This window comes from Chiloscyllium punctatum, chromosome 8 (genome assembly GCF_047496795.1).
Source record: "Chiloscyllium punctatum isolate Juve2018m chromosome 8, sChiPun1.3, whole genome shotgun sequence".
NCBI lineage: Eukaryota > Metazoa > Chordata > Chondrichthyes > Orectolobiformes > Hemiscylliidae > Chiloscyllium > Chiloscyllium punctatum.
Genome location: NC_092746.1, coordinates 1,954,361 through 1,968,428, shown reverse-complemented (window position 1 = coordinate 1,968,428; position 14,068 = coordinate 1,954,361). Strand labels below are relative to the sequence as shown.

At 39.8% G+C, this 14,068-nt stretch overlaps 1 protein-coding gene across 3 annotated transcripts in view; it reads left to right on the top strand.

Moving 5' to 3' along the window:
• Nucleotides 1–14,068, top strand: part of chn2 (chimerin 2) — a 367,748-nt gene that overhangs the window by 252,790 nt on the left and 100,890 nt on the right. For 2 of the 3 annotated variants that reach the window (XM_072575033.1, XM_072575036.1), the window contains one exon: nt 4,979–5,264. In XM_072575033.1, coding sequence (XP_072431134.1) covers nt 4,979–5,264 — 286 coding nt within the window. The remainder of the gene's footprint in view (nt 1–4,978; nt 5,265–14,068) is intronic. The other variant, XM_072575037.1, reaches the window with a different exon arrangement.

Sequence of the window (14,068 nt, the reverse complement as noted above, 5' to 3'; positions counted from 1 at the left end):
TAATAACATTAGCAAATTTGCTGTTGATGCTAAGCTGGGTGGCAGGTTGAAATGTGAGGAGGATGTTAGGAGGTTACAGGGTGACCTGGACAGGTTAGGTGAGTGGTCAGATGCATGGCAGATGCAGTTTAATGTGGATAAATGTATGGTTATCCACTTTGGTGGCAAGAACAGGAAGGCAGATTACTACCTAAATGGAATCAATTTAGGTAAAGGGGCAGTACAGAGAGATCTGGGTGTTCTTGTACACCAGTCAGTGAAGGTAAGCATGCAGGTTCAGCAGGTGGTGAAGAAGGCTAATAGCATGCTGGCCTTCATAACAAGAGGGATTGAGTATAGAAGCAAAGAGGTTCTTCTGCAGGTGTACAGGGCCCTGGTGAGATCAGACCTGGAGTATTGTGTGCAGTTCTGGTCTCCAAACCTGAGGAAAGACACTCTGGCTATTGAGGGAGTTCAGCGTAGGTTCACGAGGTCAATTCCTGGAATGGCGGGACTACCTTATGCTGAAAGACTGGAGCGACTGGGCTTGTATACCCTTGAGTTTAGAAGACTGAGAGGGGATCTGATTGAGACATGTAAGATTATTAAAGGATTGGACACTCTGGAGGCAGGAAACATGTTTCCGCTGATGGGTGAGTGCTGAACCAGAGGACACAGCTTAAAGATACGAGGTAGACCATTTAGGACAGAGATGAGGAGAAACTTCTTCACGCAGAGCATGGTGGCTGTGTGGAATGCTGTGCCCCAGAGGGCAGTGGAGGCCCAGTCTCTGGATTCATTTAAGAAAGAGTTGGATAGAGCTCTCAAGGATAGTGGAATCAAGGGTTATGGAGATAAGGCAGGAACAGGATACTGATTAAGGATGATCAGCCATGATCATATTGAATGGTGGTGCAGGCTCGAAGGGCAGAATGGCCTACTCCTGCACCTATTGTCTATTGTCTATTCCATTATTCTGAAGCCTGTAAATATCAGAAAATGTTCGAGGAAGTTGCCAAGAACTGCTATTTTCCAGCTTCTCAGCAATAACCCAGCTACCTTATGCTTGTTTTGGGCTCCAGCAAAATCATTAGAATTTTGGTCTACATGTTGCATGACCTGAATTCTCGTGGTGAAGCTAGAAAGACTGTTCTTGATATTATAGCAGAACCTCATTGGACATAGTGCCAAGGAATTCTGGTAATACTCAGGACAGTGGGAAGTGAAGGAAACTCACCACTGGCTGGAAGCATACTTGTTACAAGGAAGTTTGCTGCTGTTTTTGAGGCCCATCATTTAAACTGCAGTGCATCACTGTAGGACTTCCTCACAATGGTTTATGAAATCATTTTGTGAAACCAGTCAGTGGACTGGTCCGTATTCAGGACTCAGTGCCAATCAAATGACCATGCCAGTACCGTCACAGACTTCATCAGAAAGTGTGTAGAGGATTCTGTGCCAAAGAAGTAAATCCCAGTATTCCCCAACTGGAACCATGGATGAACCGGAATACCCAGTCCCTACTAAAGTCCAGGTCAGAGGTATTTAAGTCTGGTGACCCTGACCTCTGCAGGAAATCCAGATACGATCTTCACACAGCCATCCGGGACACCATGGGACAACATCAGATTGAACTAGTCCCAGGGTCATCATATGAACACACATTGACAGTGGCAAGGCTTATATGATATAATGGGCTACAAAGCAATGTTGAGTGGAATTGCTGCCAACAATGCATCTCTCCCCAATGAGTTCAATACATTCTCTGCTAGATTTGAACAGAAGGTCAATGAAATGATGTCACCTATCCCAGCAGCCTTGGGTGTACCTGTCTCCACAGTGACAGTGCAGATGTCAGACCAGTTGTCTTGAGAGTGAACCCACTGAAAGCGACGGGTATGGATGGAGTCCCCAGCCATGTGCTCAGATCCTGCATGAACCATCTGGTGGGAATTTTTGCAAACATCTTTCACCTCTCCTTGCTATGATGTAAGGTTTCCATTTGCTTCAACAAGACACTAGCATCCTGGTGCCAAATAAAACTGTCAGGCAATGTGCCTTAAAAACTGTCACCTAGTGACTCAGACATCCATTATTATGAAATGCTTTGAGATGACACGCATCAACTCCATTCTCCCAGATTGTCTTGATCCACCACAATTCACCTACTGTTGCAATAGGTCCACGGCAGATACCATCTCCTTGACCTACGCTCATTCTTTGATCACCTGGATAACAAGGACATCTATATAGAACTCTTATTTATTGACTCCAGCACCATAATTCCAACCAAACACATCTCCAAACTTCAAGACCTAGGACTCTGCTCCTCCCGCCCCCGCAACTGGATCCTCGACTTCCTGACCCACAGACTGCAATAAGTAAGGACAGGCAAAAACACCACCTCCACCATAATCCTCAACACCGGTGGCCTGAAACGCTGCGTACTCAGCCTCTTACTATACTCCTTCTGCACTCTCAACTGTGTGGCCAAATTCAGCTCTAACTCCATTTACAAATTTTCAAATGACTCCACCATAGCAGGTTAGATCTCAAAAAAAATGACAAAACACTACAGGAAAGTGATAGAGACATTAGTGGCATGGTGTAAAGACAACAGTCTCTCCCTCAATGTCAGCAAAATGAAGGACTTCAGGAAGTCGAGTGGAGGACACGCTCCTGTCTATATCAATGGTGCTGAGGTGGAAGTGGTCAATGGCTTCAAATTCCTAGGAGTAAATATCACCACAATCTATCCTGGTCCATCCCCATTGGTGCTCCAGTCAAGAAAGCACATCAATGCCTTTATTTCCTCAGAGGGCGAAGGAAGTTGGGCATGCCCACAATGACTCTTAACAATTTTTATAGATGCACCATAGAAAGCGTCCTACACAGACGCATTACAGCTTGGTATTGGTGACTGCTCTGCCCAAGACCACAAGAAATTACAGAGAATTGTGAATGCAGTCCAGTCCATCACAAAAACCAACCTTCCTTCCATTTACTCTGTCTACCCTTTTCACTACCTTGGGAAAGCAGCCAACATAATCAAAGACCCCTACCACCCTGGTTATACTCTTCCATCCTCTTTCAACATACAGGAGTTATGAAAGTTTGAATGCATGTTCCAACAGATTCAAGAACAACTTCCCTGCTGTTAATCAAAATTATGAACAGACCCTCATATATTAGCGTTGATCTTTCTTTGGATCTTCTCTATGGCTGTAATACTGAATTCTGTGTTCTGCTCTATTACTCTGATGTACTTACATAACCATGACTTGGAGTGTTGGGCTGGGGTGGACATAGTTAACAATCATGCAACATCGGGCTATAGTTGAACAGGTTTATTTGGAAGCACTAGCTTTCAGAGTGCTGCTCCTTCATCAGGTGGTACTTACATCAGGTATGCTTTGCCTGGTCAGCACGCAATAAGATACTTTTCACAATATCTCCGTACCTGTGACAATAATAAATCAAGTCAGTGTTTATTCCACTGCGCTCATTATTTCCCAGGTGATGAAGTAATCTGTTGTGTGTACTTAGGTGGTGAGAAAGTTAGTGCCACTTAAATACAGGCAATGACCATCTCCAACAAAAGTCCTAATATTCACCTGCTGACGTTCAATATCATTACCCCAGCTGAATCCCCCACATTTCAGAACAAAAACAGAAGATTTCCTTTCTTTTGTAATTTTAATGGCCACGGAACATCTCAAAGTTTTTCACAGCCAACAAATTACTTCTTAAATGTAGTCACTGTTGCAATGTAGAAAATACAATAGTCAATTTTGCATGCACCAAACTGCAACAGCAACATGATTATAACTAAATAATTTGGTTTTGTGATGTTGAGGGATCAGTTTAGGTCAAGAAATTGGGGACAAATCTCCTAGTCTTTTTTTAAAAATGCTGCCACGCAGTCTTTTACATCTACCCAAGCAGGCCTCATGTTAACATCTAATTTGAAAGAGCATCTCCACCAGTGTAGTAATCACTCAGGATGTCATTGGAGTATCAGCCTTGGTACTTGTGGAATGAGACCAGAAACTGGAACCTTGTTTTACAAATATGAAATTTATAATTTAGGTTTGTGGGCACTCTTAAGGTAAAATTTAGTAATGAAGGGAGCTATGTGAATCTGAATCCTGCTTGTGACAAGACGCCCGATTGGATTCGTTGCGGTGTTTTTTGTGAGACTCAGTTTTTTTTACTGGGAAGAAAATTTAAGATTGCATCAAAAAGGCACATTTTGGTAAAGTTCTCATCAGTATATTCACAAGAATACCAATGTAATGGGCATCAACATTTTTTAAATTATTCTGTATGAGAAGGGCATGTTGACTGGTTTTCAACTGGACTCTGATTGGTAGAGATGTGGCCCAGGTAGACCTGCCAGTTTTCTGGTGATTGATCATTAACTGCTAAACTTTCTTTAAACTTAAACCAGGAGGGTTGACTCCATTTATACACACACTTATACATGTCATGGGTAATTAACGAGTATAGCTGAAAATGTGTTGCTGGAAAAGCGCAGCAGGTCAGGCAGCATCCAAGGAACAGGAGAATCGACGTTTCGGGCATCAGCCCTTCTTCAGGAAATCATTGGATGCTGCCTGACCTGCTGCGCTTTTCCAGCAACACATTTTCAGCTCTGGTCTCCAGCATCTGCAGTCCTTTCTCCCCTAATTAACGAGTATAGATAACTTTGGTTTGTATTTCCCCATTTGATCTAATTTTGATTTTATACTTCAGTTTATTAAAATATGCTTTTGCAAGGTAAAACACTTTCCACTTAACACCCCCGCCCCAATTTTCTCAATAAAACATTTGAGTTTTTTAATAAACTCATTGTGTTGTGTTTCCCGATCATATTTCTTGTATCATGTTCACCCAATTTTTCATTTGTAGCTATATTTTACTTGAATTATCCTGTGATTTATTTGATTTAGATGCTGAGATGCTTATAACTACTATCTTTTTGGTGTTTTCTTTGTAGATTTGGATATCAGACCTTAAACTACAGGTTGTTCTATGATGGAAAGCATTTTGTTGGTGAGAAGCGTTTTGAGTCGATTCATGATTTAGTGACTGATGGTTTGATAACACTGTACATAGAAACTAAAGCATCTGAGTATATTTCAAAGATGACAACGAATCCCATCTATGAGCACATAGGATATGCCACACTGTTGAGAGAACAAACTTCAAAAAGACTGATTAAAGCAAAACATGACAGTAGGAAGGTGTCCTTGGTGAACGATGAGAACAGTTCTGTTGAAAAGGTAAGAATTTCCATTTGTTTTTGTTTCCATGGAAATGATTATTTCATGGCTTTATTTTTATTTGTAACTTCTTTAACACAGCATTTTTTTACAGTTTCTACATGGTTGCTTATGTCCTGCCTGATGTCATTAATGTCATGCATTTTGAATTTCATGGGATAATACTCTGCTTTCCAATTACTCGATCTGTAGTACAAAAAAGAAATATTTGCAACACTATACCTATTAGGTTTTTGTGTTACCTGTGTCGTACTGCTCAATCTTCATTGTATTTTTTGGAAATATCAATTTAAGGGTTACGTTAAATATTTGCTTATTGTGGATAAATCATGTACAAAAAATACTTGTAGTTGTCTGACGCTGATATATATGTGGTTGACAGTGAGACAGAAGATCACATGATCCAACTAACAATGCAAACTCTATCATGGAGATGCCAGATACCTAGATAATTTCTTGATCAATCATGGTAATGTAACACATCTGTTGAAAATAATTTCAAAGGTTTATGATCCACTGAGTGAAGAAATTTCACTCTATCACAGTCCTAAATAATGAGCATCCTCTCCTGAATCACTGCCCTGAGTTGGTTCCTTCGCCAAGAGAAACAGTTTCTCTGTCAATTCTGTCAAGCCCTTTCAGGAGTTTGTATATTTCATGTAGGTCACATCTAATTCGCTAGACTCCAGAGAAGAACAGACCCACTTTACTCAGCTTCTCAGCCCAGGAACCAATCTAGTGAATCTTTGTTGTGTTACATCCAAGATGCATAGAGTATGAATATTATGGAATCTCACTGTATGTCATTACTTTCACTTACCTTCCAGTTATAATAGATGGTATTTGATATGTTGGAAAAATACAGCACTGAATTGTTTCATCTGCTTCACACATTTTAGTAAAAGAAAATATTTTCATTACTGTATAACTGTATGCAAAGTAAGAGTTCTATAGCAAGTCCAAGTACCAATCATCAGAAATTTGCTTGCATGAAAGAAAGTCAAATTTGTAACCATTAACTGAAGAATAATGCAATCGGAAGTCTATATACGCCACGTAAATTACCCTAATCAATCTTCTCTCTTATCTCATCAAAAAAATAATTTGAACAATTTAGTGAAACATGAATTGCCATTAACGAATCAGTGCTTAATTAACCATCATTTGCCTCAGTAACTACTGATTTTGTATTAAAGCATTGCTCTAAAAGCTTCCCCACTACCAAGGTTGACTGAACTGTAGATGTTGGACTTATCTTTACATCCTTTTTTTTAACAAAGCTTTAACATTATCATTCTCATGTACTCTGGTACTACCCTTGCATCAAAGGAGGGTCAGAAAATTCTGATCAGAGCCTGAGTTTCTACCTTCAATTTCTTCACTATCCTTGAGTCCATTTCACATGGTCCTGGTGTCTTATAAACTTTAAATAGTCAGCATGTCCAATAGCACCTCCTTAGCAATTTTGGGTGCTGGCAGGTGGGACTAGATTGGGTTGGGATATCTGGTCAATAGACAATAGGTGCAGGAGGAGGCCATTCTGCCCTTTGAGCCTGCACCACCATTCAATATGATCATGGCTTATCATCCTTCATCAGTATCCTGTTCCTGCCTTATCTCCATAACCCTTGATTCCAGTATCCTTGAGAGCTCTATCCAACTCTTTCTTAAATGAATCCAAAGACTGGGCCTCCACTGCCCTCTGGGGCAGAGCATTCCACACAGCCACCTCTCTCTGGGTGAAGAAGTTTTTTCTCATCTCTGTCCTAAATGGTCTACCCCGTATTTTTAAGCTGTGTCCTCTGGTTCGGCATGGATGGGTTGGACCAAAGGGTCTGTTTCCATGCTGTACATCTCTATGACTCTAAGTCAGTACTACATAACCTTTTCTTCCACTATGACCTGGGAAGCACCACTTCCCTTGGTAAAGATACATGCGAAGTATTAATTTCATACTTCGCCTATTCCTGCTTGATCCAAAACTTTGCTGATTTTGAATACTGCTTTCCTAGAATAGTTATTCAGCAAATCAAACTATTCAATAGACTATTAGCTGAACTAGATTTACTTGCCTTTGCTACTTGATCATTTTTTAAAGCCACATTAATCAATTGCAATATTGAAAATTCAGGGAGAGTTCCAGATTTCCCACAGCCTTTGTTTGAAATCACGCTTTTTCAATGTAAATGGACCATTTCTAACTTTAAAACTGTGCTCCTTGCTCTGAGTTTACTCATCAAAGGAATTAACTTGATTCAACACATTAAATCACTATTATTTTAATTAATTCAATTAGATTGCATCTGAACTGCTCAAAGTCAAGGGAATGAGAATCAAATTTATGTAATCATCCTTGTAATTTAATCCTTAAGGCAAATCTGTACTATACTCCTTTAATGCACATAACGTCAACCTTCTGACCAAGACTATCTGTAAACAATGTTGTATTCAGAGCACAATCCAAATATAAAGACACTTATTCTGGATATGGATGATGTTACTCTGTATTTTGGCAGGAACTGCTGTCCATGGTCAGTATGGTCCTGCAGGCCATTCACCATTGACGATCATGGTTCATTTACCTCAATGCGCATTTTCCAATGCTATCCCCGTAACCCTCGATGTCATTAATATATAGAATTCTATTGATCTCTACCTTGGATGATTTAACACATCTCTCTGTGATGGTCATTCCAAAGATCCCCAACCTCTGAGTGACCAAATACCTTCTTATTCTAGTCCTAAGTGACTTGCCCCTTGTTGTGAGACTCTGGTTGCAGACCACCCCCTCCCCAGCCATGGGAAATATTCTTTCTGCATCTACCATGTCTAATACTTTAAGCATTTCCAAGTTTCAATTAATTACCTTTAGTCTTCAAAAGTCTAGAGAATACCACCCTGTCTCCTCAAGCTCTCTTCATAGGACAATCCTGCTATCCTAGCAATTAGTTCACTGTACTTCTTCTATGGCAAATAACTTCCTCCTATGAAAGTGGCCCAAACTGCACCAATTACTCCTGGTTCAGTTTGAATACCATTACACATAATTGAAACAAGACATCTTTACTCCTCAAACTAAATCCTCTTACAATGAAGGGCTTAGGTTTAAATGACTAGGAATAAACTAGAAGTATGCTTGAAACATCGATTCTTCTGCTCCTTGGATGCTGCCTGACCTGCTGTGCTTTTCCAGCACCACACTCTCCAACTCTAATCTCCAGCATCTGCAGTCCTCACTTTCTCCCAGGAATAAATCCAGTAAGGTCCTTTTGAATAGCAACACTTTGCAATTTCTCACTGTTTAAGAAATACTCAGCAGCTCCACCCCCATTCCTCCCATTAAAGTGAATAACTACACACATCCACATTACATTGTATCTTACATATTCTTGCTTCTTCGTTTCATCCTCATAACAATTCATACCTTGTTTTTCATCATCTACAAACTTGGAAAAATGGTACCCATATCCAAGCCATTGATGTATGTTGCAAATAGCTCGAATGGAAGTAATTATCTTTATGGTACCCCATTAGTTACAGCCTGCCAACCTAAGAATGACCTGTTTATTCATACTGTCAATTTTCTCTTTCTTTTATTGCTAAATGGAGGAGTAAGGCTAACTTGGAACGAAAAAGGGAAAATGGAAGCATAGAGCAGTAAAGGAACCAAAGTGGTTGGTGTTCCCCAGGCCCTGGTGACAGTTGAAGATACTCTGTCATTACAGCGGTTTAAAATTGATCAGAAAGAAGTATTGGGTTGAGTATTGGTTCTTAAAGTTGACATGGCACTGGGACCAGATAAGATGCATCCAAAGGAATCAAGAGTGGAAATTACAGGGGCACAGACCATAATTTTTCAATTTTCCCTGGAGTTGAGGAGACTGGAGGATTGCAAACATCATGGTCTTGTTTAAAAATGGTTGTAGAATAAGCCAGCAATTACAGACCAATCAGACCAATTAACTTCAGTGATGGGAAGCTTCCAGAAACAGTTATTTAACATAGAATTAGTAGTTCGATTGGAAGAGCATGGGTTGATTTAACAGAATAAGTATGGGTGTCTAAAGAGGAAATTAGATTTAACTTGGGGGAGATTTCTGAAGAGGAAACAAAGTCAATGAGAGCAATATGTTTAATGGGTTGTACATCCAGTGTTTGACACAATGCCACATAATAGATTTGTGTGAAAAAGGAAAAGTGGCAAGGTGAACAAAAATTTGGCTGAGTTATAGGAAGCAGTCATGGTCAATGGATATTTTTCATATTGGAGGAAGGTTTGTGGAGAGGTTCCCCAGGAGTTGATGTTGGGACCCTTGTTGATGTGTATATTAGTATTCCAGATCTTGGTATGCAGGAGACAATTTCAGAATTTGTCAATGATACAAAACTTCCAATCTACATAAACTGAGGAAACTGTAGAATTTTGAAAGCTGTAGATAAGTTGGTTGGGGGATGGAGAAGTACCAAACGAAATTCAATGCATAGAAGTGTGTGGTGATGTATTTTGGTAGGAACAGCATAGAAGGGGTTATAAAACGAGGGAGAGAATTCTAAAGAGAACAGTGGAGTGGAGACATCTGAGTCTATATCTGCATTGAGTGTTCAAAGTGGCAGAATGAGTGTGTGGATAACAGTTAATGAAGCATACTGTATCCTGCACTTTACTACTGGGAGCACAGAGTTCAGCATAACTTCCGTGTATGATACACTTGTTAGACCTCAGCTGAAGTATTGTCTACAGTTTTGGGCACTATATTTATAAGAAGTGCATAAATGCATTGGAGAGAGTAAAGTGATGTACAAGAATGCTTCCAGGGTTGAAAAGCTTCAATTATGAGGATAGATTGGAGAGGTTGGGGCAATTCCCTTTGGAGCACAGATGGGCAAGACATCTGATAGAAGTTTTCAAAATCATGTGGGGTTTTAATATAGTAGGTAGGAAGTAACTGACCCTGCTCAAAGGATTGAAAAGGAGATTTGGAAGAAACCTTAAAGTGATTTGCAAATCTGATGTGTGGGGAAAAAACATTCTTCACAGAACACCATGGTTTGGATCTGGAAAGGACTGCCTGGAAATATGGTAGAGGTAAGTCAACTGAGGCTTCGAAAAGGGTTTGAAATGGTATGGGGAAAAGGCTCATTTAAAGAGTTAATACGGGCAAAATGGGCCAAGTGGCCTCATTCTGCACCATGACATTTCTGTGATACTTTCCATTTAGTATTCCTCAGTCTATGTCAGTATATTACCTTCTAACTTTCTGTATGGGACCTTACCAAGTCCAAATACACCCCTCCACTGCTTCCCCTTACTAACTCTACTAGTAACAAATTGAAAAAACACTGACAAGTTTGTCATTCATGATTTTCCCTTCATAAATTGATATTCACTCTGCTTAGTCCGATCATTATTTTTCAAAATGTTCAGTTATTGCATCCTTTAAAATAGATTCTCCTATTATCCCTATCACTCATGTCATGCTCAAAGGCCTGTGGTTCCTCTCATTCTCCCTCCCTGCTTTCTTAAGAAGCAGGGTTACATTTTCAATCTTCCAATCTGTAAGTACCATTCCAGAATCTCTAGAATTTTTAAGGATGGGAGGGTCACCAATGTATCCACTATCATTATAGCCTCTTGTTTGAACACTGAGATGTTGATCATTGAGTCTTGAAGATTTGTGAACTTTTATTCCCATTCATTGCTGCAATACTGTTTTCAACTAAGATGAGGGGGAAAAGATGAATTATTTTCACACAGAGGGTAGTACATGTATGGAATGAATTGTTAGAGCAAGTGATAGAGGTGGGTACAGTTACAACATTTAAAAGGCATTTGAATGGGTACATGAATAGGAAAGGTTGAGAGGATATCTGCCAAAGATAGGCAAATGGGACCAGTTCAGTTTAGGTTACCTGGTCAGCATGGATGAATTGGACCAAAGAGTCTGTTTCCATGTTGTGACTCTAACTGAAACTAATTTCAGTGTTGCTTAAAAAAAGGCATACTTTGTTGAAGGTTTTCATCTTGCACTCATTTGGTTATTATGCCAGAATACCAATTCAAAGGGAAAACCCACATTTGTACTACATTAGAGGAGACTGCTGATTGGTTGGTTAGTGGACTCTAGTTGGTCACAGTGATGGCATGGAGAATGTATCCATTAGGACGTTGCCTTGAGAATTGAACCAACGAGTGGCTGTCACCTATTTTGTTGAATTTGAAACAGGTACAACCCACATACATGTTTTTCCTGCCTGCAAAGGGCCCTTTGTATTGATAGATGTACCTGCCAGTGCATCATTAATACAAGCCCAACTGATAATCCTAAATTAGTTGTCAGTGAAATCTTAACACACTCAGGATTATCAAGCAAATGTTGTCCAGTTGCAGAATTTTGACAAATATTGGACATTGCGTCATAGCACCTTTTTAAGCTTGCTTATTGCAAACAGTAGAGGCATACAATGTTTGATACAATCTACTAGTCTTTGAGATGTACAGCTGTTTTTTCCTGGCATCAGATTGCCGCTGCATTTTGTATACCTCATTATCTCATTTGTGTTCTTTTTTAATTCATTCATGGGATGTGGGCGTCACTGGCTGGACCAACATTTATTGCCCATCCTTAATTGTCACTGGTTTGCCACTGCCATTTCAGAGGGCAGTTAACTGTTGGCCATGTTTTTGTGGGTCTGGAATCAGATGTAGATCAGACCAGGTAATGATGACAGTATTCTTTCCCTAAAGATAATTAATGAACAAAATATGTTTTTACGACAATCGACAGTGGTTACCATTAAACTAGCTTTTAATTCCAGATTTTCATTGTCTGCCATGATGGAATGCAAACCCATGTCCGCTGGGCATCAGCCTTTCTCTCTGGTTTACTAGTCCAGTGGCACAGGCAGAGCATCATCTTGAGTTGTCTCTGGCAGTTAACTGTTAATCAGCATTAATGAGTTTATTCTTCTTGGCAACATCCCTACCAATATCAACTTGCTAATCTACCAGCACCCTGCTCCCATGCAGTGAAAATATTAGTTTTCCTTGTGAAATATTGTGATGGACACAAGGTAAAAAGTTTCAATAAAATGTATCCTATTTCAACAGTACTCCAGTTCATTTATATCCTATTCTCTTTGTTAGCTTCTTCATCTTCCTTTACTGAATTCTAAAGTCCTCATGCTTTTTACATTTCTTGGCAATTTTATGAACCTCCTTATTTGATTCAATACCGTGCTTAATTTCCTTTGATATCAGTGAATGACTTACTTTCCTTGTTGTGTTTTTCAGCCTTTTATATTATATCACAATTATTTATTGTAAACCATCTATTATTTCTAAGTGCTAGCCACTGTCCATCTGCCATCAAATGTTTGAATGTATTTTCCCAATCCACCAACTGATTCTTCATAGTTTCCATTGTTTATATTAAAGACCCAGGCTTTGGTTGAAACAATATCATTTTCAAGTGCATGTTTTTTTTCATTTTATAGTTGCTCTTCTCTAAATATTATTTTATTAAGTCGCCCCTTCTCCTTGCCTAATACTAGATCTAAACTAATCTATTCCCTAACACACTGCTCTGGAAAACCATCTCACACACGTACCAGAAATTGGTCTTCCTCAGCATTGGCGTTCATTAGATTTTCCCAAAGTCATCCACAATTACTGTCTTTTCCTTGTTCTAATTCATACCATGCCCTACGTTACCTTTCTGCTTGCCATACAAACAACTCCATACTGTTTGTTGTCCCATTCTCTGTCTCTACTCCATCCAATTAGATGCTACTTTTTTTTTGACATTCCTATCTTACTAATGCATCGATTCCATCCTTTATTAAAATCACTACCTCATCTTCTTCCTAAATAATGAGTATCCTTAAATATTTAGATCTCCATCATGATCACCCTTCAGTCATGCCTCCACAATAGCAACTAAATCCTCTCCATTTATTTCCAGTTTTGCTGTTATTTCACCTCTCTATCTGAACACTGCATGCATTTTATACTTTAATATTAAACTTTTATGCTACCTTTTTAGCATTATTCTGTTTTTTAGCCGATCTGATGTTTGCATTTGTTTTGCTGCCTTCCACTTTTATTCATTTCTACCTCCCATTGTCAAGTTTGCTTTAATAAGCCAAACAACTACTTGTACTGTAGATCTGGAAAGAAAACTGAAATTGCTGGCAAAGCTCAACAGGTCTAGCAGCATCTTTATTAGATTAGATTCCCTACATGTGGAAACAGACCCTTTGGCCCAACCAGTCCACACCGACCCTCTGAAGAGTAACCCACCCAGACCCATTTCCCTCTGACTAATGCACCTAACACTATGGGTAATTTAGCATGGCCAATTCACCTAACCTGCACATCTTTGGACTGTGGGAGGAAACCGGAGCACCCAGAGGAAACCCACACAGACACAGGGAGAATGTTGCAAACTCCACACAGCAGTCGCCTTCAGGCTGGAATCGAACCTGGGATCCTGGTGCTGTGAGGCAGCAGTGCTAACCACTGAGCCACTGTGCCACCCATCTGTGGGGAGATAGCAGAATTAACATTAAGTGACTCTTCAGCAGAACACCAGATTCATTTTCCTCTATTCTGAATTCCCTCTCAGCTTGTCAGGAGGATGAAAACCTAATTTAAAATCTTCCCAGTAGCACCACTAAATCCGTCTGCAATGATATTAATCCTGGTCTTGCTAATGTGTCACCTGTCTTGGTTCAGTTCCCACCTATCCCAGAATCCGTTCCATTGATTTGGAAATGTAAATCACTTTCTCCTTAACCAGCTGTAT